The following is a 26769-nucleotide window of genomic DNA, read 5'->3' on the forward strand; positions in this document are numbered from 1 at the left end:
GTGGCATGAATAGATGACGAAGCTAAACGACACATCCAAACATGATAATCATGACACGGAAGTCATGTGCGGCATAATTTACGTCCGCCTCCTAACGCTAAGCCTATTCGAAAGTTAACCTTCCTCATTCGTGCTTCGCATAACATTGACTCCCACAGTACGTGGGATCTGCCTTTTTTTTTTTTTGCTTTCTCATTCTCATCTCTGTTCCACGGTGGCACATACAATTCACCCAGTAATGAAACCGTGCAGCACAATATGCCCCGCCGCGGTGGTCTAGTTAGTGGCTGAGGTACTCGGCTGCTGACCCGCAGGGCGCGCGTTCGAATCCCGGCTGCGGCGGCTGCATTTCCGATGGAGGCGGAAATGTTGTAGGCCCGCGTGCTCAGATTTGGGTGCACGTTAAAGAACCCCAGGTGGTCAAAATTTCCGGAGCCCTCCACTACGGCGTCTCTCATACTCATATCGTGGTTTTGGGACGTTAAACCCAACAAATCAATCAAATCATCATTCATGTGAAGCACAATCTCGTCTCATGCTCGTGGCAATATTGTCACGTGCTCGTGATGTACACGAAGGCAGCAGTCGGGGTGGTCAAGAGAAAAACTTTTCTATTGGGACAACTTTGCCCCCGAAACTGAAAGGTTCGAAGCACAAGCTATTCAAGCCGCACACTGATAGCGGCAAACATCGTCGGCCGTTCATAATCTGATCATCTGCGGAACGCGCCGTCTCGATTATGGCAGGCAGCCTTCGAAACTTCCAGCGTTATCGCCAATGCTCGCTTAAGCTCTCAAATAATCTTGACTACTCGCATCTGGCGCGCACCATTAACACAATCACCTCAAATGATCTCGAACTTCCCCGAAAATTACGTCCAAACAAAGAGAGAGGCACGCGTGGCGATATTATTGACGCTTCATAACACGTGCAAAATCTATGCTGCCACTGCATGTGAACTACCACAGGGAAGTCGGGCCTTCGCCAGGTGTATTGAAACACTTTTATCCCAGTTTTAATCCATCTGCGCTGGACACCGCGAACGGTATAAAGCTTTCGCTATTTTACAAACCGACTCAACACCAGACATACCTGGCTGCTTGTGTCAAACAGGGGCGCTATGAAGTCCCGGCATTTCAAATCCAGTTATACGTTAAAAAAAAACAATATTCATTCCATGCCACTGCATCCAAACTCCGTTAACCATCAACGAACAGTTAGATGCCGGCCATGAAAGCTACAGTAATTGAGCACTTAATTAGTGAAGCACTTTCCTGCAGTTAGCCTTCGATGCAAACTAAGCTGTATACTATATTACCCGAAAATACAACCAAAAGCGGGTAAGAAGAATCCTCCTAATGGAGCATCTAAGAGTTCTCGAACACTGCGTGTTAGCCCTAAGTTTTGGTTACATGATAGGAGCGGAGTAGATTACACAATACTCACGCGAATGGTTAGGTTACAACTACCCAACCACTCCTCAAGTTAACCGCAAAAGTACCCCTCCTTAAATTATGTTCCTCCAGAAAATTATTACATTTACAGACGTTCGTCCAGTTTTTACAACTAAAATGAGGAGACTGTGACAGTTTTGCGCTAAAAAACAAGAATACAAACCACAGTAGAGCAGTTTGAAGTGAGAGTTCATCCGAAATGTATATGCAGCCTAGAAGTATAGTAGCGTATCAATTAGCCTATAAAAAGACACGCGAGTACAACCTGAAAGGTGAAAAGACCGCTGCCTTCAGAACCGAGTATGTTAGGTGGAAACTATCGCAATTTCTCTTTTGAATCGTTCCCCGTTGAATAACACGCCTCGCGATTTTTTATGAAAAAACAAAATCGCAGCGTATCCACGAGGTGAATGATGACGAGTGAGGCTCAGCACGGACGGACGGACCCACGGACGGGCGGATAAACAGACAGACGGACGAACGAACAGGCGTACGGACAGACGCACGGACGAACTGAGGGACACTTCGCGCCACTCATCATCATTCACTCCGTAGGTTCGCTGTGCCAACGTTTTGAAACCTTGAAACTGGCTACTACGACGACACGGGAAGTACGACCCACGGCGTAAGGGGCTTCACCCTTAAAATATTAACGACAAAAATGCTAATTGCTGGTACGCTCACTTGCAAACACATCTGAAAAATGAAGCTAGTACTGCGTCTACACATCCACCTCAGGTAAGAATCCAAGCGTAAAACAACAATGATGAGAGCGAGATTCTTTATTACTGAAAAAAAAAGTGCCACTATACTTTTTCTGCAGTACATTACGAACCCTCGCTGAACGCCACAGGAAATTAATTGGGGGAATGAAACTGTTGAAGTCGTTTCGAGCCGACCGAGTTCGCGTTTGCACATCTGCGACACCTCAAAAACGCTGGACGCGTTCGCTCACACCTGCCTCAGGTGGCAAGTGTTGACGAGTGCGTTCGCCAAATAGAAATAAGTCGTAAGACGATTCAAACACTGCTTTGCAATTAGCAGTTTTAGAATATAGCGGATGCCAGGTTAGCCTTCGTAGGGTAGGATTATATTCGGCACGTTTAGCGATTCTCACGATTAGCCGAATACCAAAGCGCCAACCGCATGCACGCGATTTTCTAGCGGAAACGACAAACTTGCTCCGTTGCGTCGCGGCGGCTGCAACCGCACGACGGCGACGAAGTGTCATTGCTGCTTGAATGAAAACTATCCCCCACCTTTACCTTTTTACGTAACCACATCCGCGCCTCTTCCGTCTTGCCCCCGTTAAGTTACGACACCTGCGTCAGTTCACTGACAGCGCTTCCGCAAATGCTGTTGTACAAACGCCACGCCGGAACGCGAAGCAACGCAACATTCAGCACGTCTGGGGAGGCTTCAAAAGAAGCGAGTCTCACGATTTGTGAACACCCCCAACGCTTACAAACACAACCTTCTTGCGCTCTCATTCATAAGATCAGAACCTAGTGTAAAGCGACAGCAAAAGCAACGCGTCAGCCAAACAAACAAGCACATTTCAAGTCCAATCACCTTGAGGTTGCTCGCCTTTTTGGGAGAAATCTTGATCGCCTGACACTCGTCTTCCTCGAAGTTCTCACCGCACAGAGGGCAGGTGCCTCCGGTGCCGTTCCTTCGCAGGCTGCCTCGCTCGCAGGTGTCGCATAGGGCGTGCGTACACGGCAGCAGGATCGTATTCCTGGGAATCACCTGGCAGAGGCAGCAGGCGTGCGGGTGCAGGAACTCCTCCGCGAAAAGCGTTGGGCGCCAGTTGACCCCGGGCACGTCGGAGTCCCGCACGCGGCGTAGCACACGTCCCCGTTTCGGCATTGCGACGCTGCCCGAAGATCCACGAAGCGCCATAGCGATGGACTCTGGTTCGAACGCTGATCTACTAGCGCACGCGGTCACCGGCAGCGTGGACGATGATGATGAATGTAACCACGTTAACGACACTCACTGCGCTCAACCGGTGTCATCAGACGAAAGCCTGAAATTTCGGTATCGTTTAACGACGAGCTTCAACACTGGCTCTCGCGAAAAGCTTCAACTCACAGTCACAGGTCACGCTGGTACTCAACGGTAGCCCCTGTGTCAACGGTCACTAAACCGTCGCGCCTAAACGAACTTCGTACGACACTTGCCCCAAAGATGCGAGCAGCTAGCGCTCTCTTCCGACAAACGTTGCAAGCAATGTGAAAACAAAACCCGGTGTCCGAGACTCGCTACTACTAATCATGGATCTTTCACGGATCTTCCATTGTACTAGAAGGCGGCAGTGGAGTGAACGAGGCGGCCGCGCCGCATCACGGCTGATCCTCCGCCTGGTGACAGTAGTGGCGGCGCTGTAGTCTCAACGTACTGAAGATTTCAGAAGCGTCTGCATTGGGAGCGCGCGCGCCCGAGCCTGCGAAAGCGTGTAATTCCTTGTTTTTAGCGCGCTTAATGCGTTTCTGAACCTTTATCAGTGGACGCACCTGCTACTCGCCATGGTGCACGAGTGAATAAGCAGGCACGCCGAAATCGCGTCGGCACATTCGCTGTTTCAAAAACCTGCCGACCCAAAAACACACACACACACACACAAATGTCAATCGGAATTAGCTCGGATCCACCTAGCTTCTAACTCAATCAGCGCTTTGAGCTGCTTTACATCATAAATGGCTACTGGTGAACTACAAAGAAAGGAGAAGTATCAAAACCGTGATTAAATCATACGCTCGTTTTGTAGACAGTATCTGCGATATGCAGAGCACAGTGTTCCTCATATGAGCCTACATGCGCTCGATTGTTTGAAGAGAAACCCGAGTATAAGTAACGTCGTCACAACATTAATCGGTGACGACTCTGTTTTTTCATGTCAGTTTTGCGGAAGATGATAATTATTGCTTTCCGAAAAGTTTATTACTTATTAAACTAAATAAAAACATACAAACATATTAAAAGTACCTATTGTATATATAGTCCATCTGTTAATCTGCGTAAATTCATTGTAACCGGTTCTCATTTTCTATCGACAGCTTAAATTGTGCTGCTTTCGAAATATTCTATGGGCGTAATGCCATTGCAAGCGAGCAAATTTATGACGATGTTTTGTAATATAAGCGTAGTTATATTACTAAGTGTCAAAAGTGTAGACAGGCAGTGGTGCATCTGTAGCACAGCAACTATTTTTAGGCGGTGCATTTCTCGTCCGACTATGATAGACTTGAACTAGTTATGAGACCTCATACTGTCGAAAAGGTGAAAACTACTCCACATTGCGCATTTATAGAGACACGCTATAATCAGCTTCGCCAACTGTAAACTATTGGCGCAGGCCTACCCATGGCAGATTTCTTTTTTTTTGGGGGGGGGGGGGGGAGGGGTGGGGTGTGCAGAAGAATTCCTAACTTTGGCACTTGGTGGTCGCTGTAAATGCGTGTAAATATTTTAGTATACCTTGAAAAGCTAAATTACGAAAACATTTCGTGGTGTAGGGGGTTCAGATTCCCTTCCTCTCCTCCATTTACTAATGGCTTTCTGGTTCTGAGTGCGTGTGACACAGTATTTGTTTTTTAAACTCACAGCTTTTTGAGCACAGCCAACTTCCAATAAATCGGCTCAGCTATCCTGAATATTTCAGATGCCTAACCAACGAAGAAAGAGTTAAGAGGGAAGAAATTAGTATAAGACGCACCCTTTCTGAATTGTTTTCGATTTCTCACAAGGACTTTTCAGGAGCTCAAATTCGTTAGATTGGCGTGTCATACTTCAAGAGCTATGGCATTATGTGCTAGACATGAATGATAGGCAGCTACAAAGAAATCTGCATCAAGAAAGCGCGACGGAGGAGCCTAAGCGCATAGCAGTTACTGCACGCGGCGCGCGGCTCTATCAGTACTATTCGACTGCAGCGCCGCCGTTGCGGGCAACGCGGAAGGGATCAGGCGGCGAGGCGCCGTCTCGCCACTCAACACTTCTAGTACACTCTAATGCAACTTTCCTTACGCTGCTCGGTGCCGGTGACGTCGGTGTGGAGCGTAGCGTAGGATCTAAAATTACTTTAATTGAGAAACAAGGAAATACAACAAGCTTTCGATGACCACGGAAAAGCGAGAAAATAATCACCTTGCATTAAAACGTGCTGCTATGATACTAAATGTACCGAGAAATTTATGGCGAGCGCACTATTCAGAGAAGAAAGATATGTGGCAGATTTGGTTTAGCGAATAAAATGTATGTAGAAATGATGAACTAGCGTAAAAAAACATGTGAGGGTGCGTGAGCACCGAGATGTTCATTTAACAAGAAGACGGTAGTATAACGTTAACAAATAGTTGAAAAAAAAAGTTGGGAAGTAATTTCCAAATTGTGAATACGTATACATCCCAAATTATTCGGTTTTGGCAAGCTCAGCTGTCTGGTCGACTCCAAAAGTTAGGTTATCTTTATTATAATGGAGACTATTTTTATGTTTTTTTTTTATTTCTCACTCCCTGGATCTCTTTTTTATATGATGTCTTTCATCTCGTTCATCTTTTTTTTTTTCGTAAGCAATAGTGCAGTTACCGTCTGACCGACTCTCAGAGTGGGTATGTGCCATGGATTCCAGGCTACCGTGCTGACGAGTCGTTGACGTGGTACTCCGTTCCGGTGGTTTTGGTTGTTAATAATCAGGTAGCTTGATAACTTTTGAGTTTATTTGTATCTGTTATCTTGTGTTAGTTTCAGGGATCATCAAGGGATCGCAGCAATGTCTAGGAATTCTCCTGCAAAAAACAGTTCGGCATGGACAGCTTGTCTTCTATGAGATGCAATTCACCTCGGGCTCTTTCTACGCAAGGCATTAGCAGCATTCCCGTTGCACTGGTGCCCTTGGGTAATAGATCAATCTGGTTGAACAACCCTAAGACGATTCAGGAGCAGCTTCAGGCGATAACCTCCGAGTACGAAAGCACCACCGAGGTACGTACGACAGTTTGGCGGCGGGGATATCTTTTGCCGATCCCCAGACAAAGATTGTGTAGCGAATCTTCTGAAATGCTCATAATTTGCCTCTATCCCTGTGAGTGCATATATCCCACCCCATCTTGCATGCACCAAAGGCGTGGTGCGTGGAGTTGACTCACAACTAAGCCCATTTGAGACGCTTGAGAAACTCTCCTTGGCTAGGGTAATAGCTACCTACTGGTGCAATCAAGTTGTAGACAAGGAGAAGGTAACTTTCGCCAGAACATCGTGCCCATCTGAAATAAAAGCTTGACCACTAATCTTCAGGGTGAAACCATCAGCATAGCGTCCCCTGCAATGTAAAAATTGCTGGCGTTTTGGCCATAGTGCTGGTGGGTGTAAATCTGGAATACGGCGTTGCATTTGTGGTGAGGGTCACTCACACGCTGATTGCAAGGTTCAAGCTGAGAAGTACTGCATCTGTGAGGGTGCTCATAAAGCAGATTGTTCCACTGGTCCCGCTCTCTTTCAAGAGAAGCAACTGTTGGAAGTAATGGACAGGCGACGATGCTCAAGGAGAGAAGCAGTTACAGTTATGAAGGAAAGGACACAAGGGTATGCTGGGATTGCCAATCGAGAAAATGCAATGGCAGACGCTAGCTTTGCTCAAACAATTGAGGCCGCAGTATAAAAGGCAATATCAAAAGCAATGGACAGGTTATTTACGAGCATCTCAGAATGTCTGTATGAGATAATCAGCGCTCATTTAACTCAGCTGATGAATAACTCAGCAGCTTCTCCTCAGACAAGTTCTACGCTGACATCTCAGCAGGAGGCAGGATGCAGCACTAGAGACTATAGGGTGCTCCCTGAAGACACTTGGGTGGTTAATAAGCCTACAGGGAGAGGTCACCTCCCTACTTTAGATCTGAGTTTCCACACTGATGTTTAAATCAATTCGCGTGCCCAGAAACGTAGCCGATCTCCTTTAAACCCATCTTCCATGTCGTCACACACAAAAACAAAAAAAAAGACTCCGCCTACTAAGGTCGTAAAGGCCAGCATACTAGAGAAGGTTGTTTCGACGGTTGGTATATCCCACCATTGAGCCGCCAAAGTCGTACAGTGGAATTGTCGTTTTATTTTTACAGCTTCCAGAGATTTATCTTGTCTTATTGTTGAAAAAAAGGATATAATATTGTTACAAGAAACTTGGTTAGTTCCAGATCAGTATTTTCATATAAAAAATTATTGATCATTTCATTTAGATCGATTGTCAAGAGGGGGCGGGTTACTTACTTTAGTCTCTACCAGATGTTGCCACAAGGCAAAAATAACACTTCAGCTTCTGTCGCCGGAGTACGAAATTTAGGAATTTCTTTGAGTCTTCCTTCATGTAAAACATTTCACATAGCAAATATATGTTACCCGTCACGGGTTTATGACACAAACCCTTTGAATAGTGCAATTTCTATTAGCGGTAGTAATGTCCTATTGGCGGGAGACTTCAACTCCCATCATATAACTTGGGGTTCAGGGACAGACTCCTGCGGTACTCAATTATGGGGCTGGTCTCAGGGCAATAGCCTCACTTGTCATAACTAAGGTGCCCCACTTTTATCAAAGAGATGTCATCCTCATCTTTAGGCTTAACGTTTTCGGGATCAGGCCTTGGCATCTCATCTTGATCGACTGTTGACATTCCGACTAATAGCGATCACATTCCAGTTACATTTGACATTGTATGCCCACTAATATCTGTTCCTGCTAGATGACTTACGTGCATAAATTACAGTATTTTTAAAAGGATCTTGCGAGTCTCTGTATGAAGCAACGGTAAAGCAAAACGCATTGAGCATTTGTTCAGTTATACAGTAGTCGCGTAGCAAAGCGGAATTCGAGGTTCAATCATTTGAACAAAATCCTGTGTCGCGATGGTGGAATGATAACTGAATTTGGGATTTCAGGCGTAGAAAAGCTGCCTAGAAGAAGATATTACGCAATCAATGTCCAAAAAACTGGTCAGATTATAAATTCATTGCAGGTACTTTTAAACGTACGGTGGCTAAAGCAAAGGCAGAGAATGATGAAAAGAATTTTCAATTTCTTTCAAAATAAAATAACAAAATAGCTCTGTTTGGATATCTGAGACATAAGAAAGTATTTCCTCAAGCAGTAAATCCTGAATCTATACTTTTATCGCCTCAGAAATTGAAGCAATCATTGGAAAGTATAGCTGAAGGTTTGGAAAAGTGATTTTCGGCTAATGTTCATCCCCCTTTAGTAATCCCGCGATCAAGTGACAGTTTTACCAAAATATCGATAGAGGAAGTGGCAAAGGTTAGGAGTAAACTTTCGATGGCGGCTCCAGGCCCTGATGAAGTCACTTGAGCAATGATGAAAATTTCATTCAATGAGTCACGGGAGAATGTACTTAATGTAATAAATTATTCGATAAGAGAAGCTTGTATTCTATCTGAATGAAAAATCATAAAATTCATACCTGTTCTAAAAAACCAAGTGAATGTTACGTTTCAGACAATAGCAGGCCGATTCCACTAACGTCCAGTTTGTTCCCTGTCCTTCATCCAATCCAATCTTTGGTCAGAGTAATAGAGAGAGTAGTGCATGTTCGCATAATGAAATTTGTCGACAGAGAAAGCTTTTTTTAATTAAGTGTATATAAGAGAGAAAGGGAAAGGATTCTTCACCCATGTCAAAATAATGTTTCATATGGCAAGCGCATATCGACCTAGAGAGTCGCATACATTTGGCATGGCGTCAAGGGAAGTACGCAGATCTAGCTACCCCGGACATAACAAAAGCGTATGATAGCATCGAGCATAGTGTTTTAGTCAGTCGTCTGAGAGAAATCAATTTGCCGGATTATTCAGAAGCGTGGATAACGGAATTTTTAGGAAATAGAATATTTTACTGTTCGCAAGATGGTGTTTCCTCAAGTACTTATAAACAGGAAAAAGGAGTACCGCGGGGCGCTGTTCTGTCTCCGGTACTGTTCAATATTTTAATAAGCTCAATCCCATCCAATGAGAATGTTCAGACGCATGTATATGCTGATGATATCGAGTTCTTTTCGTCAGCTCATGCCATTCACGCTCTCTACCAAAACCTCCAAATGTGCTTATCTGAAACAGAGCACTGGCTCAACGTTATTCATTTATCTGTAAACGTGAACAAGCGTGAATTATCAGTATTTTCGATAAAAGACCATTTCACATATCTCTCTCATGCAAAACTGATACCATTCCACAATTCAAATCATCAAATATCTAGGAGTGATATACGACAGCTTTCTAGTATGGCGAAACCACATCAAATATATTGCTGCAAAGGGTGTTCAGGCCATCGGCTCATTACGGAGGATAAGCAACAGGAAATGAGGAATGCGCAGAGCCACGTTGTCATCAATATACCGTACGGTATATTGATGGCAACCTGCCTATGAGCTACGTCCTCTTGTTCTTCTGGGAGCGCAGGCACTGGGCATGTGCTTAGGGCTACCTAAATTTGTAGCGAATAATGGTTTGTATATAGAAGCTAGAATTCCCTCACTCCTCACCAGATTCAGAATATGGAGTGTACAAACGTGCTTAAGGTCATTTGAATCTCATTTGAGGCGTGAAGAAACAGTTTTCATTGCGCAACCTGGTTTATTTTTTTATTATTATTGACCTAGATATCACACACTACAAGTAAATTTTGTACAGTCTCTTCTCGACCCACTCTCCGCGCAAATTAGGGAGGTTCTGCCAATTTGTAGCTCGACAAGTTCTCTCCAAGTATACTTTGATGACATTTTCTCTAATACTGCTCAACACCTGCCGAGTAGTTTGTTAAGAGCTACTTTACAGGACTACCTGCTAGGAATGCAAGCACATGTCATCATTGTGACGGACGCTTCACAGCGAGACGAAAAGAGTGGCATCAGTATATTCTGCCCTGTTCTAGATTGGTCCTTTACGCTCCTAATTCCACATTTCACGCCTATCTTTATTGCAGAATTTTTAGCCGTAGTATTCGCCCTTGGAAAACTGCCAACACAAATGAATTCCACCATAATAATAACCGACACCTTGTCGGTCGGCAGTGACCTCACGGCATCCGGTGATTCGAAAGCATTAGGCGAATTCAGCTCCCTAGTACCGAATCACTTCACCGAGGTGCGATTATTATGGATGCCGGGGCATAGAGGCATAACTCTAGATGAAACATCTGATGCACTAGAAAAAGCGGCTTTAGACGGGCCAGCTATCAATATTACCTCTACAACAGCCTTTATGGTAGCTTCTAGATTTCGGAAGCAAATGATAATGCGAGAATTTTATAGACCATCTTCGAAAAATTCTCTGAATTTCAACCATCTAATGACACCCTGGAAAACTTCCTCGTGTCATAACCGGCTTACTGCTCTAGGGCACCCGCTTGGTGACTCCATTGTCACTTCGATCTGCAGTCTTGGCCAAGCTACATGAGAGACATTAGGCCGTTAACAGAAGCATTGGCTATGCCCGAGATTCACTATGGTGGGCTGGCATCCTGGCATCTCTAACGGCATTACTTCGCTAGAAGCAAACCGCGAGAAATGCGATCTTGGTCAAACATATCCAAGCCCCTTATACTGACACCTCTCCCTGTTGCTCCATGGCAACTTCTCGGCCTGGATCTAATTCTACAGGCTAACTTTCATCCTGGTAGTTGATTACTACTTAGGATACCCAGAAGGAACAAACTCGAGCAGCGGAACTACGCGAGCTGTCGGGAATATGCTAAGAGACATATTCACCCACCATGGCAAAACCGAGGAGATTCTATCTGGCCCGCCACTCTCTTCACGGGCTTTTGTAACTTTTGTGTCCTCCTATAGTGTTGTCCACACCACAAGTAGTCCTTGTTACGCCCAGTCGAACGGCGAAGGGAAGACAATGGTCAGGACAAGAAAAGACCTCGCCACCAAGGCAAAAGACCCCCCATTTGGCTCTTTTAAACTACCGCAATATCACACGCATCAATGGCTTTAGGCTGGCTCGTCTTTTGAAGAATCGTTGGCACTGGACCAAAGTCTCCAGGAGTGAAGAACAGCTACAGCTAAGCTATAGATGGCTTGCACTGACGTCGCAGTAACACAGCCATGTTGGTTCACGAGCATGGCGTGACGCTAACTCTCAAATGTCATGTTAGTGTTATGAGCACATCGCATGCTGGTTACACCGTTATCTAAGCACGGCGGTTCAATAGCTCTTCAGCGACGGCGTCGAACACACTGTATAGCAGCTTAATCGGCGTTTGATTATAGTGCCTTGACGTCATAGAAACCACCAGGTTGGGGGTACGTTGTGCGTCCATGACGTCACTTACAAGCTATGAATACTTGCGCAGCTACCCATGCATTGTAGGTGGACAGCTTTTAACCGCCTGCTCCCTCTGCAATTCAAATGTTTCGACGCCTTGTTTGTCCCTACGACTCTGCCCTGGAATATTGCTTACGTTAAAAAAGGCTCGTCAAGTTGCATATGATATCCTAATTAGCGTTTTTATTTTTATGAAGACGTTTCACGCACTGGTGTGTGAAACGCACGCGCTTGTCCCGTAGAAGGTCTGGGTGACATTCTCACTAGGACCGAAGTTTTTTGTATGTGTCTATTTGAGTCTGCTTGGAGTTTTAACTCGCAATCGATGGCTCCGCCATCGACGCCAACGCCGCAGTTCCTGCCAAACGAGATCTTTTAAGCCATCGGGTCAAAAAAGTGAAAAAAGAAGTACATGCTAATCCCGCTTCAGTAGGGGGTCAGTTGGGCCCCCTTGTTGTTTTGATGCACTGCCAGATGTGACACCGAGCGAAAAAAAAAAACAGATCCCACAAAGAGAGATATTACAAAATAATTTCGTATGCACATCAGTAAAGGGTGCGTTAGCACGCCCTAGATCACCCACTCTCAGTATGAAACTATTTTTTTAACGAAAACTATTTCACCACTTCCATGACCTTTACCACACGAGCAGGCAAGATTATTTCACACCATTTTTTTTACTGAATTTTCTCATTTTGTTTCCTTTTTCTTCCTTTCTCGTACATAACTCTGGCTATGCTCGAAACAAAGTAGTTGTTAATTACGCGCATTGCCCTGTCTTGCTTTCTTCTGCTTTTTTATGTCCGTGTCATACGTGGCATCACATCAAAACATGAATCTCACAAGGCAGTCCTGCCCCGGCCAACCCTAACCGAGCCAAACAAAGAAAAAAAAAACTTTCATGTCTCCATTTCTTAAGAATGTGCTTAGGTGCTCTAACACTCTTTTTAAAAACGCACGTCCTTATTAAGCAAGAGAAGAGCAAAGTTCTTCCCACTAGCCATGCCAAGCTTAAAAAAACTGCGAATTGCGTTGATCTTTGGATCTTAACGTGGCCTTCTTGTCTGATGTTAGCTCTTTCCTTGCCGTAGACAAAGTAGACTCGAACAACGGCCTGACACAAGCCCTGCAAGAGTGCCCCAATTCCAACTAACCTGCAAAGCTGGCTGTGGCAACTGCGGTAGAAGCACGAGTCTTTCGTCGCTCGCATACTCGGCTCGCACGGCGGGCAAATATGGCGCGAAAGGTGCGTGGACTGTCTCCCTGGGTGGGCGTGGCTGATAAGCATCAGTGCGTAAGGTTAGGCAACTCGTGATGAGCAATAGCGCAGAGATGTCTTTTTTGATGCGAAGCATTGAGCATGCTTGATCCGGTGCCGTCCGCACTCCACTCTCTCCTTCTGCTCTTTTAGCCAGTTGTTCCATCGCCTTCTCTCCTATACCCCCCTCCTTTTTTTATATATAAGCGCGTGCGCTTGGTCGGCCTTCCGCCATGCTCAATTCGCTCCCGTTCAGGTGAGTTACCCCCGTATTCTAGAACGCCCGTTCACTCAACGCTCCACCTTCACTTGAGACAGCCGATGGTAGCGCCACCTCTAGGCAGGGCAAGTCACTGCTTATCAGTGGTAGTTTGCTGGTATTCTTGAGTAGCGCAGCGTCATTTTCAGCCGATCAGCGGCGTGGTGCTCAACCCTGTCAAGTGAAGGGTGGAAGTCGAGTAGAGGAGCGTTTGTGAAAACGGGGGTTAGCGTCGGTGCCCGTTGCAGCAGCACTCCAACCTCTGCCGAGATCGATTGTGCGATTTGTCGTGCATCTGTGGATATGAAAGGTGACGAAACTTGCGAAAGTCGTTCCGAGTTTCGAACTTTCGACGACACGCCTTCATTGCTATTGTCTCTGTGGAATAACATGCACGAAAAGAACCGCAGTAGAGTTATACCCAAAAGATGTTACCGAACGCTTACTGCTCCTTCAACGGCGGGCCAATCAAGTCCGATACAAGAGTTCAGTGATAGCCAGAGATGAGTGATCCTTTCATTGCACAACGATTTATTCTTACACGAGTGCGGTATATTTCACATGGCACGCGCACGCCTCGGCGATGAAAAAGGAAAGGTATAAACACAATTCATACTTTCGATTGCAGTGGAAAAATTCGCGCCCAGTGCTAATAGAAAACATTTTTTCTCACGCCATTACAGATAGGAGAGAGAGATAGAGGAGGAGTGGTGAATAAAATGTGCAATATTAAAAACACGCACTTCGATCGAGATGACAGTGTGCTTTCGTAACAAAAATATCAGTCCAGAGATTGCATTTTGAAAAATGTAGCTCGCCAATCGCGCACGTGGTGCAAGTTGAGCCAAAGCGTTGCATCTTTTGTGCAACAGTAACAAATTCTCAGCACGTTTTCAGAAATTTGGCACTGTGAACACCATAACGCTTGCGCGCGTGAGTTGACGTAGTATACCGACAAGGCTTAACTGCACAGTACGCCCCTGATTCACGTACGCTTGAAAACCACTCGCCCAATCGATATATAGATCCCTTTAATTGCCCTGACGGATAATTCAATCACTAAGTTCTCCAGCCCTCTTTCGTAACATCCTGTAGAGGGGCACAAGCACATACAGGCGAAATGCCTCACACAGGCTACAGAATTTCTTACAATGTGGTACAGGCAGAAATTCTTTCGGATGGCGCCTTATGCCTCATGTTCCTGTTGGGTCGCGTAAAGTAGTAAAAAAAAAGAAATGTAATGCGTAACTTGAATATCACCCTTTAGATGCACAGTGATTTATTGTTTTACAATAAAAATGTGAAAATCGTAGTTATCAAACCTCCTTATACTGATTGTGGCATCGAAGACCTCTCGATACACTGATAGTGCGACATCTCAAATACTACTGTGTTGTAAAACAACCTACTTCAGCAAGAAAGGCATGAAATAAATTCAGTGTTTCAGTGCAACATATGCTTATCCCTTTTAGAAAGCGGCTAGCCTGGTACGGAAGTAGCGAGGTTATATCCTCGCACATAATTCATCGCTCGGTACCATTCGATACGAAGCACCTGTTTTCAGTGTGACTAAATTTACGCAATGTACAATTTTAAAGAACACACATACGAAGCTAGTATAGTGCCAATCAGGTAATCTGCAAGGTAAGTCAACGGGGTCTCGATCAGTGGTCTCATACAGGACCGTAAATATTAAGATATTTAATACGGCATACTCCGAGTCTTGAGCGCCATCTTTCAGCGATCTTGCCGTAAACCATTCTTAGGAACACCCCGCGCAGTAAATTCATCATTCAGAGCACTGCATTGAAGCGCTATTCAAAAGACACACCAATCTACTTCGTCACTGCATTAAAACATTGCTCTCTTATCTGTTTCAGACTTTTCAAAAAGATCACCTAAATCAGGGACAAGTCAGACATGGAGTTGAGCATCTTTGAAGACGGTTGCCGAGCAGGATAGGTACATTCACGAATACTGTGCAATCCTGAATTTAAACGAAGACGGAGAAAACATTGCGTATATACAACAACTACGACGCCCGATCAACTCTCTTGAACCGCTGAACAAGCGCTGCAAGCAAACGGTGCCGCGAGATCACAGAACAATTCGCATATGTAGATACTACTTTCGTAACCGAGCTAGCAACGCGACACCTGAAAAACTACACACTTTCGGGGCTACGGCCACACAGGTGCAGCGACCAACAAAGCGCTTAAGCACGGGTCCTACAACATAACCCAGTCAGACTGCATGGGGAGGACCGCGTGATTTAACTGGACAGCCTAAGCGTGCACTACTCCAGCCTTATTTATACTTCCACACAAGTCACAAACGTCGGCCACACAGCCACTCACTTAACAAGATGACACCATGGCGAGTAGCCAATGGCAGTGCGATTAGTGTCACAACAAAATCGGTGGACACAGTGTCGTTGCCTTTGAACGCTTCAGTTTATGTCTTTTCTCTGTCAGACGCCATGCAGCTGTAATCCGACTTCTTCTCTAACACCCAAGGACATAGTCCAAATTTCTTCGAATTCTGTTCAACCCCTTCTTGTGCGTCTTCGTTCGAGTGTTTGTGTGCATGTAAACATACAAAATGTAAAAATGTTTTTAGAAGGAGAGGTTTGAAGCCACTCGTGCCCCTCAAACGAACCATCGCTACCCCATTGGTCACATCTGTTCTGTAACTCCCGACTCGAAAAGTCTTGCACACTCTGGCGCGTTTCTTCGGCCGATAACACGAGAAGTCTATTTGTCGGACCTCTAAGCATCATCTCCGAAAAAATGATGAATACCAATTTCACAGGTCGCGCCTTCGCGTAGAGCATGCAGGCGTACGGAGTCTTTGCTGGAAGTACGTCAGAGTAGCTAGGTTTTTTTTTTTTTACTTTATTCATCTGGCATGATACCTGTGAGCAACGATGGTCAATTTGTGTTTATCCGTCAAGCACTACAATGTCCTTCGCATTACGAACTTTGAGTTATTTTTTAAATAAGAAATTACTGATCTGAACTATGTACCTGTGGCTTTGCTTTCAGAGCACGCCACGATATTCTGTAATGATGCTTAGCGAAGAGGAGTTTCGTAGCTCTTTTTGCTGCACGTGACGTGACAGTCGGCAAATCCCTCAATGTTTGTTTTTTTCAGCCAATCATTATCTCCTGTAGCTGAAACATCGCACCTACGTAGAGTGCAATAACGCATGATCACAAAGTTCTGACTGAAGTCGCGTCGTTAATGTTCGAAATCAATTTTAACAAACGTCGTTGTTGTTATCGTCAAACACATTTCTTCTGAAGCTAGCGTTCTCAGCGCATAGCCTGGTCAGCACTGTTTTCTTGGACATTTCCAGTAGACTTAGAATCATCGACGAATCGTACCAATTCGTAATCGCTAAGCCATCTCAGACTTGATCCCACGACTGCTCGGACTAAGGTAACTCGGGCACCTTGAAGCCGTCTCCGAATACTCAGGCCGGTGCCAAAGGACACTGAGTGTGACGATTTCGATGGAAAAAGTCCACCTCGTCCGTCAATCATGGACGCAATGGACTGCACCGAGGCCAAAACCACCTAGGAATCAGCTCGAGGGGTAGCTATGGAGAAACTGTTACAAACAATTGGTTCAGGTAGGTGACTGAACACATGATGTAGTTAACCATTTTCCCGGCAGACGTTCTTGAGATGTCTCTTATGGTACTTAATAACTACTATGGTAACTACTATGGTATTTAATGAGTGACCGTGACTTCTTAAGCCGTGCCGCTGTGACTTCAAAACCTGTACAATTAAATATTTGGGCTACGGGTACAACACTAAAGTTTTATCTAAAACGTGCGTGAAAAAGTCACATAACAATTGTTGCCATTTCAAACTGGAATACTCGTAGTATTCAATGGAAGCTGCTTAAATTTCGAGCCCCAGCTTCCGGGTGATAGCGCAAAAGGATTTTCAGCACTCAAAAAGTGATGTCCAGCAACTTTATAAAGATGGAAACATATTTCAAGGATCAAAATTTGTAAATACATGGTGTTCTGGTAACACAAACAAATTGTTAGACGAATGATTGAATGATCGAAAGAAGAACAGATCGAAAGACATGTGACATAGAAAATGATAGTGTGCGTAAATTAAAAAAAATAACAAGTATCTAACCAGATAACAAAGCCTGACGCAATGTTGCCAATTTATTGTTCGGGACTGCAAACGCATTTCGTTTCACTTAACATGAGTTGAACCATTTCTGTGACTGTCCTAGAGTTCCAGCTATTCAAACGTTCTGATATATGCGTTCATTGACCCCGAAACTTCATTCAAATCTTAATCAAAATATATGCAAATAAACTCCGGGCGAAAGTAAAAAGCTTTCTGTCACAAATATCAAACCATCAAATTAAACCAACAGGTTGTCAGTTATCAGGACTGGTTGTGTTCATCCTACAACGAAATGCGTTTTTTGTGTACTAATAAAAAATAATGAAATGATCGATTCGGTATTAGTAAGAGACCTCAACGTGGCATGTGCGCAAAAAAATGCAATCAAAGCGCAGTTAGGTATCCAGGACTCCAGAAAACAACTTTGTAAGGCGGTTGCCCTTGACAAGTTGTTTTAAAGAATCATAATAATACACCATTCTACAAACAGATGGTCTGATATTCCAAGTCATTCATCAGGCAAAACCGTACTATGAGAAATAACGAAACGTACCAGCGCATCAGGCGATCTCCACCCTCTTGAAGTCCATTTACCTGCTCGGAGAGCTCTGTTATCCGCGTGGCCCGGCTGAGATCACAAGTTCGGCAGTGTCTGAACGCGTGTTGTAAGCACGCAATACAAAATGCTTCAACAGAGAATATTCTGCGGGCTAGAAATCAAAACGGACGTGGTTGGTCCGACGGCATACCATGTGCGCCTTCTCGGCCTTTCGAACGCGTCAAATGTGCAACTCCTCAAATGCATCTACGATTTCACGAGCACAGCGATGACTAGAACATACACCGGGTTGGGGAAAGCCGGCACCATCGCGCTGAGTACTCCTTGTTTGCTTCAGGTCGACTTCTCTGGATTGAAGGGAGCCCATCCAGCGGGCGACCATTTCGATTGATTCCTTATCCTTAAAGGACCAGGTTGCCCGTTTGGTATGTATGTGCCTAACTGGGCTCTTCCGCTTTGGATGCCCTCTCCAGTGCTGCCATCCACCTGCATGAGCCGAGCAAAGCAAAGAAAAAGGAGGTAGTTAGGAAAATTACAACGTGGGTTAGTTCCTTCTTGTTATTAGTGCGGAATCCAGGCATTGAACTTAATTAGATCACCTATTGCAACAAATTATGCGAAAATTCATCGTCGATTGCATTGATTGATGCCGCCCACTTGCAGGTACATACAATGTCTAACTGGCGTAGAATTGGCAGGAATATTACTACACCGTACTATATTATGTAGCTGTACAGGTTTTTCATCCCAAAACCATGATACGAGAGACGCCTTAGTGGAAAGCCTCGGATTTTACCATCTAGTGGTCTTTGACACGGAGCTAAATCCCAGTACACGGGCTTCAAGCATTTTCGCCTCCATGGAAATGCGCCCACCGCCTCCGGGATTCGAGCCTACGATCTTCGGGTCAACAGTCGAGCATCATAACCATTACATTACCGTGGCAGTATACTCCATGCATAATGTCAGTAGTTAGAGATACACGCGTGTGTTGTTGGATATACTTCCCTGTATAGTGTATTTCCAACTAAACGTTGTTGCACTCGTTAACTGGTCGTAATGTACGTAAATTTAGCGCAGCTTAAAAATCTCTAGAAACACTCACACATTCACGCTAAAACATTCACACATTCCCACAGTGGAAGCGAGTGTGAATCTGCGAGTGTTTGTAGGGACTCTCAAGTTGCGCTAAATTTAGCTGCAATATGTGCAGCGCAAAATCTCAGAACGTGTCATTTCAATGATGATTTTTTTCTTTTTCGATGTAGTCTATTTATACACCCTGACTAACAACTATTTCATCTCAGGAATGATTTTTTATATCTTTTTATGGTCTCCACACCAAATTACAGCGAACTATTCGTGGACAAATTATAAACGTCCGAAGTAGTATTTGGCAGCCTATACAATCGAGTCCAATGAAGTTGCACTCGAAACGTTCCATCCTTTCATCCCCTTTGCTCAAGAGAGAGATGTTTCTATTGAACTTTCGCATACGAAAGTTCTCGTCGCGCAGTCGAGAGAGAGAAAAAGAAAATTTGTTGACGGAGAGGTAGAGAGATCGCCTGAGATATGGTTTGCTCCAGCGTGCTACCCTACACAGGGGAAGGGTGACAGGAGAGCGAAGGAGTGATGAATGACGATGGTAAGGTAGGGAGATGATAATATGGTCTTGTTACGCTGGTGTAACTATAAAGGCATGCACCCAGTCCAGTGGTTTCTACGAATGCTACGACGGCTCCTACCACCACGTTATTGCTGCTTGCGTCAGGCCAAGGTCATATATAACACCATCAACGTCCATCGCGCATTTATCGCATAACCAAGCTGCAGCGAAAGAGCACCTCAAGTTTCCCTAAATTGCCCTAGGAATAGTCCCTAGGAACATTCTCTAGGAATAGTTCCTAGGGATAGTCTAGTCGAGGATACAACTTCGTGTACACATACGCGCGTATACCTCTGTGCGTCTTGAGCGTCCTGGGCCTGGAAGACGTAGGCCCTCCGCTGGTGGAATAGCTTGAAGGCGGCCGCGCAGCTGCGAGGCTCCAGGCCGTCGGCCTTTTCGGCGGCCGCCACCGCCAAACCAGGAACCGGAACTGACGTCAGCGGAAGCTCGTCCTGCATACAGAAATAGGCAATGAATGGCACCGCCTATTAAGCCATCAGAACGTAATGCGTTAGTGCTGCAGTTTGATCTAGACGTCAAACCCCGCGTATTCTCGAATGTAACTTCCACGCGAAAACGACGTTTCACTTTTACGCAATGGTGGCGACGATGACAGGGATAATATTCGGTGGCATCCAATTTCAAACAATGCTGCATGTCCATCTAGCGTGCTTAAGCTTAACATGTTTTACAAATGTTGAGCAGTTGGGCATTCCGCATACCTGTACTTCACGATCTTAAATGCTCTGTCTCTGTCCTGTAGAGTAAACCTATGCCTTCAATAAGCCAGGTTACGCTCCTCTTTCACGTACCGATCGCTGTACAGTTGACCCTTTTGTCGACGTTTCCTATGGTTCTTGTCAGGATGATAGTAATGGTGGCCACAAGCATACGCGTTCTCCATTCGGAGAAGAAGGCGGGGGGGGGGGGGAAGGGGGCAAAAAGATTCATCTCGGCATTCTCCCCATTATGGTTGAAATAAGTACAACGTGCTTCCGAATAGATGTAAAAAAAATCATGATGAAGAGACGACGTGCTTCCCGCTGTAGCATGTCCTTGGTCCGTACCTTTCCAGTGGTAGTAGTAGTAAGCAGAGGAGGAGGACAAAACCGTTATTAAAACCAAGGAAAATTCTTTCCTTGACTGCAGGTGAGAAAGCAAGTAAAAAGCTTTTTGAACGCTACATCGTGTTTTCCTCTCACTTCAATTTGGCAACACAACGTAATAATGAAAGCAAAGATTATGTAACTGATGTAACTGACGTCTACGTTCGGCTGTCCGAGCCTTCCTCTGCTCCGCGGCGGTGGCACGGCAATTATAGCGTCGACGTTGACGTTGTTCACGCCGTTTCGCACACCAATGCAGAGCGAGAATGACGCAAGCACAGCGAGAGCGCGCTTTGCACTGCGCAGCCATAGTTGCGCCGCCTACCAGCGTACCCTTTAAGAGAGAGATGGAGAGAGTGAGAGAAAGTTCATCATCATCACCATCATCATCATCAGCCTGACTACGTCCACTGCAGGACAAAGGACTCTCCCATGTTCCGCGGTCCTCTGCTTGCTGCTGCCAATTTATACCAGCAAACTTCTTAATCTCATCTGCCCACCTAACCTCCTGTCTCCCCCTAACCCGCTTCCCTTCTCTGGGAATCCAGTTAGTTACCCTTAATGACCAGCGGTTATCCTCCTGTTTACGCGCTACATGCCCAGCCCATGTCCATTTCCTCTTCTTTATTTCAACTATGATATCCTTAACCCCGGTTTGTTCTCTAATCCACTCTGCTCTCTTCTTGTCTCTTAAGGTTACACCTACCATTTTTCTTTCCATTGCTCGCTGCGTCGTCCTCAATTTAAGCTGAGAGGAAGGTATATACCAGCTGTATCTTGTCGGTACTTAGCTACGGAGCAGAAACCTGGAGACATACAAAGAGGAGAGAAAGTTATATGCCATTATTTGCTGCCCCACACCTGAGGCAGAAAATGCAAGAGGGGAGTGCACGCTTGCATAAGAGAGGAAAATGAAAGAGAGTTGCACATGCGCAGTATGACCGCGGACGCCGCAGAACGGACACTGCTACGAACATAAGGCGCTCTCACACCTAAAAAGGAGTTCTCGGGGTTGCACGAACTGACCTGTTCCGAGCGGAAGGAGTAGAGCACGAAGTCCCTGTGAAGGGCGAACCACCGCCTTTGCCAGTGAGCACGCCGGCCGCCCGTCTTGAGGCGAAGGTACCCGCTTAGAACGGCACCTGAGCACTGCGTCATGAAAAACAACAAGCACAAGAGGGGGCATGAGGACATCACTCTCACACATCGGACAGTGAGAAAATTTCGTTTCGTTGCTACAATGTTTGAGCAGTGATTAAATATGAGCCATCATTTGCCCTTTGTAGTGAAATTTCTTCATAATATCATTAGTAGCAGTAATAGCCATAGTATACGGTGGAACCTCGTTGACACGTTTTTCACGGCAAGCGGGAAATGAAACGTATTATGCTGAAAACGTGTTCACGCTTAGAAAAGGCGAGTAGATGAACACTCCACGAGCAACCTACTTTTACTGAGCAACGCCGAACTATTCGCGCCTCACTTCTTTTCAACGCCTGGCAGTACCTATTCGCCTAGGATTCTACACCTCCGTCTTCGATTATGATTAGGTTTCGCTATGACACAGTGCATCGCCTGGCGCATCATCCCCTTCATCATCATCACCACAACCACCACCATTGTATGCAACAGCCGCGCATAGCAGATTTTCACATCAATATTGACGCTGCTGCGGCCTCTCCAGCCCTGCAGTGTGCAGGTCGTGGATTGCGGTGTGAGCTATCCTATATGGAAGAATAAACATAGGATTGCTATGTTGGTCCGGATTCATATTCTAGGTCGTATTATCCAATTTTGTGCAAAGATTGAATCCTATTAGGCACATGAAAATGTTTGATTTTTAGGAGAAGTTGTCCGGGAATAAAATCATAACTTAGCGCACCGAAACTTAAACGCATTATGCAGAGTTGTATCAACGAGATTCCAATATATTTGGTGTTGCAGTAGTGGTAATAGCACTACAGGATACGCAGTTGTGTTTGCAATATTAGTAGTAGTGGTAGTAGTAATATGTGGCGGTTTAGCTAGCAGAAACCACCGCATATGATTGTGAAAAACTGCCGTACTGGCCGTCTCCGGGAATTCGAATTTTCTGGTCTTCTTCATTGTGCAATAATAACGAACGGTACATGGGCCTCCCACATTTCGCCTCAATCGAAATGCGACCATAGCAACCAAAATCGAACCCGTGACCTTTGGGTCAGAAGCCGAGCTACATAGCCACTGTTCCACCATCGTGGAGTCGTTGTCGTGGTTCTAGTCTTTCTCGTCGCAGCAGAAGCAGAGACGGCGTATCCCCTCCCCTACGGTCGACGCAATCAACATTTAAACAATGTAGTGACCCACTAAACTCTCACTGCCAAACGCGTGTCGCACCGCTGCCATACCTGTTGCTGTCCCGGGGGCAGCGGGAAAGGTGGAACCGGACCGGCAGGCGAGGGCAGTTCCTCGCATCCCGGCAGAGGGCAGCACTGCTGCTGGTCGTCGTCGCTCATGGGCGCCATGGCCGCATAGCAGGCATCGCACACGCGACACGCGCGACCGCCATCGTACTGAAGGCGAGCCTTGCGCGACACGCATTTGCTGCAGGCAACCTGCGCAAAGGAGGCTCATGCACACTGGGCTATCGCTTGCCACATGCATTACCAGATGCGCCCGCGGTGGTACCCCTGCAGATAGCGACACACTAACCCGACATTAAATGCCGCTGTTGCGGGAGGAAAACACCGCAGTTTTCTAGAGCTCTTACTTGGAAAGCAGATACGCACGCTTCACGATTTTCTTCTATAGAGCAGACCATCACGTACAAGTGTAACAGTTATAACAACAGCGGCTAACAAACTTCGTTACGACAGGCATCGCATGTTCAGATACCATAATGCGTAATGGCCCATGATGAGTATGTATAGATATGTTGTCTATACTCAATACGATTTCTGTACCGTTCGAAACATTGTAATTATGTAAATGTAATTGAAAGCTGGGCACTAAAGAGTGGCTAACGTCTGTAGAGGGCATATCGAGTAGTAACTGAAAGATCATCTCGAGGGGACCGAAAGGTCTAGATGTCCTAACCACCCTCCCGATTTCTTAGTTTTTAAATATACACCAAAATAAAAAGTCCTACCAGATCCTGTAGCAAGCACACCCCCTACTTCCCATAACCTGAACCCCATCATCTTCAATGAAAGCAAATCCTGTATCTGTCCCACAGCATTTCAATAGGCAACACTACTCGCATCTTCTTTTACTCAAGACTAACTCATAGGGATATTTATTATTTTTTCTAGGTGTTATGTTAAACGTGTCCAGTGTTTGTGAAAATAACAGCAAGGAAACAGAGCAGAAGAAACGCTGTGTTCTTGCGTAAAGCGATGCTCTTGTCCAATCAGGATTCGCGCAAACGAAAATTTATTAACATTTTGTCAGTGAGTCAATGAAGAATGTTACTGAAGGGTTTTGAGGAGTTGAAGTCGCCGGGTGGCCCACGAGGGACACCCTTCAGAATGTGAGACAATTGCACAGAATAAGAATGTTACGGGTTCGACTCACGATCCCGCAGGCATGGCAGTGATGCTTCCATCGGAGACCGAACGTGGAGAATCCCGCCGAACAGCGCATGCACTTGGACACGGTGTCAGCTCGAACCAGTACGGGAGCACGCAGACCCAGTTCGGCTCCCTCGGGGCTCTGCGACAGGATGGAAGTTATTAGGTCTTTTGCAGGAAGCTATTGCAGGCCTGCGTTACGGCATACTAACTGCGTAACCAAGTCAGTCACACTCTGAACACACACGAAACAACGCCAGCACACCAGGAAGTCAGTTGCGTAGCCACAACGCACTTTTTTTATGTTCGGAGGGGAAGGGGAGGCGTTTCAACCATATCCGTACGTAAGCGCGCGTGTACGTTTGTATGTGTTCTTGTATATAGGCTATAAACGTAAGTTTAAACAAAATCAGGGAAAAACATTAACTTTCCCACCCATCCCCTGGCAACGCCAGTGCAGAAAATGGTACCAGAATCAACATAGCAATGATGAATTGATGATCCTTAAATAAACGTTTAGTATCCCGAAGCAGTGTTCGCGAGCTGGGGGTCACCCTAGCTGGCGACGTTAGTAATAAATCCCAACTCATAATTTTCCTACGTTATTCAAGAAATCCTGAACAACTTTTTTTACTTGCATGTCATGCTAATATCGCACTATTTCCATAACAATCTTACCGCAGCAGCCCATCACACAACCAGTCCAGATATCCATATTAAATTAACAAAGTAATATGACTAGCCCATCGTATATTAGGCCGTGACAGCTACGGCTGTAGTATACGATCTTAAAAGTGGGAAAAAAATAATAATGTCGCTTTCGTGGCAAGCTTACCTTTTGACCCTGAACGTAAACTTTCAAGGAACTCTTTCGCTGCTTGAGGTCGTGGGCAGCCTTGGCGAGTGTCTGAAATAAGCGATTCGGGCGAAATTCGCTTACAAATTGAATTGCTTTAAAACATGCTAGCATGAAATAACGTGGTGCTTAGTTTCAAGAGCGTCGAACTATATATATATATATATATATATATATATATATATATATATATATATATATATATATATATATATATATATATATGTACACCAAAAACAAAAGTGATGCTGGGTCCGGGAAAGATTATTCGTATAGGGAAGAAGACGCACGTACGAAGTGATTTTATTGACGTTTCGGCCGAGGGTCCGGCCTTCATCAGAATCATCTGATGAAGGCCGGACCCACGGCCGAAACGTTAATAAAATCACTTCGTACGTGCGTCTTCTTCCCTATACGAATATATATATATATATATATATATATATATATATATATATATATATATATATATATATATATATATATATATATATATATATATATATAAACACCGCAGCGCTATTGCCGAGGTCTTTTCATCTTAGTCCCCGGTAGTGGCGTTGTGGTCAGGAAGCATCACCAGCTCTCCCAAAAAATTAAGGTGAAAGACTTAGATGGCTGACCAATTGCGAAAACTGACTGTAGAAGTCTCCGAGATTCGTCGAGACATGCCTATACTTCGCGAGACCACGATCGCAATAAACTTGAATGACGCAAAAAGGTAAGTAACAAGTGTCAGTCCAAAGCCACGTAGTACTCGAGTGAATATGCGTGTACAGTCGGCTTACCGAAAGTCACACGACCTCAGTGTGACATGACGCCATCAGTGACGTCACCCTGTGACATAATTGTGATTTGACATATCACACGAATATGTCACGTGACAGTGATGTCAGTAAGAGGCCGCAGCATTACGGGTCGATACATCGACCGAAAAGAAGATGGTTTTCGCCTCAGGCGAATGCTATAGTTCTAAAGACGTTACAGTGAATTGTCGTTTCAACTCATGATTGGTGATGTGAAACTCACCTGCATCCAAGCCAACTTTTCTTCAGGTGACCTGCATACAAGAAAGGAAACGTCAAAGTTCAATCGGGTGTTTTATTGTTGAAATTCGAAATTCTAAAGCTAGGCTCACCTTACACCGGCCCAAAAATGTAACATTTGTGACCTAAATCTGCTTTCAAACGTGAAGAAGAAATGACAGCGAAAACGTCCACTGCCCTGCCACAAGTTATAGCCAAAGTGCACTAGCAGACTAATTGGCTGACGATCATAACAAATTTTGGTCGACAAACATGTGCACACGGGTAATTGTTCTGTACCTTCACCTACCATATTTCCTGCTCGCATGTACGTATATGCACGTCAGACGCATACGAAGCTAAAACATTTCCTGTCTCAGCACTGTGTTTGTGTGTGTCCTCCTCCATTCGTTTTCACCCACGCTGTTCTCGTTTATTCAGGTTGAGCCTCTTGAATTGGCGTGATGTCGATTTGTTTTTCAGACATAATACTAAGCGGGCATGTTTGCATTATATGTGAGTGCTATGACTAGCCGCA

At 45.1% G+C, this 26769-nt stretch overlaps 2 protein-coding genes across 5 annotated transcripts in view; both read right to left on the reverse strand.

Moving 5' to 3' along the window:
• Nucleotides 1–13443, reverse strand: part of LOC142771739 (uncharacterized) — a 220436-nt gene extending 206993 nt beyond the window's left edge. For 2 of the 3 annotated variants that reach the window (XM_075873590.1, XM_075873591.1), the window contains exon 1: nucleotides 3027–3624. In XM_075873590.1, the coding sequence (XP_075729705.1) occupies nucleotides 3027–3356 (330 nt within the window). In that variant the 5' untranslated portion in view covers nucleotides 3357–3624. Of the gene's footprint in view, nucleotides 1–3026; nucleotides 3625–12948 lie in introns of those variants that run through there. The other variant, XM_075873592.1, reaches the window with a different exon arrangement.
• A 4506-nt stretch (nucleotides 13444–17949) lies between these two features.
• LOC119165011 (FYVE, RhoGEF and PH domain-containing protein 2) overlaps nucleotides 17950–26769 on the reverse strand; it is a 74068-nt gene continuing 65248 nt past the window's right edge. For both annotated transcript variants that reach the window (XM_075873594.1, XM_075873595.1), the window contains exons 14-20: nucleotides 26236–26266; nucleotides 25186–25257; nucleotides 24355–24492; nucleotides 23190–23396; nucleotides 21829–21951; nucleotides 19988–20148; nucleotides 17950–18516 (exon numbers count right to left, since the gene is read on the reverse strand). In XM_075873594.1, the coding sequence (XP_075729709.1) occupies nucleotides 18468–18516; nucleotides 19988–20148; nucleotides 21829–21951; nucleotides 23190–23396; nucleotides 24355–24492; nucleotides 25186–25257; nucleotides 26236–26266 (781 nt within the window). In that variant the 3' untranslated portion in view covers nucleotides 17950–18467. The remainder of the gene's footprint in view (nucleotides 18517–19987; nucleotides 20149–21828; nucleotides 21952–23189; nucleotides 23397–24354; nucleotides 24493–25185; nucleotides 25258–26235; nucleotides 26267–26769) is intronic.

This window comes from Rhipicephalus microplus, chromosome 9 (genome assembly GCF_043290135.1).
Source record: "Rhipicephalus microplus isolate Deutch F79 chromosome 9, USDA_Rmic, whole genome shotgun sequence".
In the NCBI taxonomy this organism is placed as follows: domain Eukaryota; kingdom Metazoa; phylum Arthropoda; class Arachnida; order Ixodida; family Ixodidae; genus Rhipicephalus; species Rhipicephalus microplus.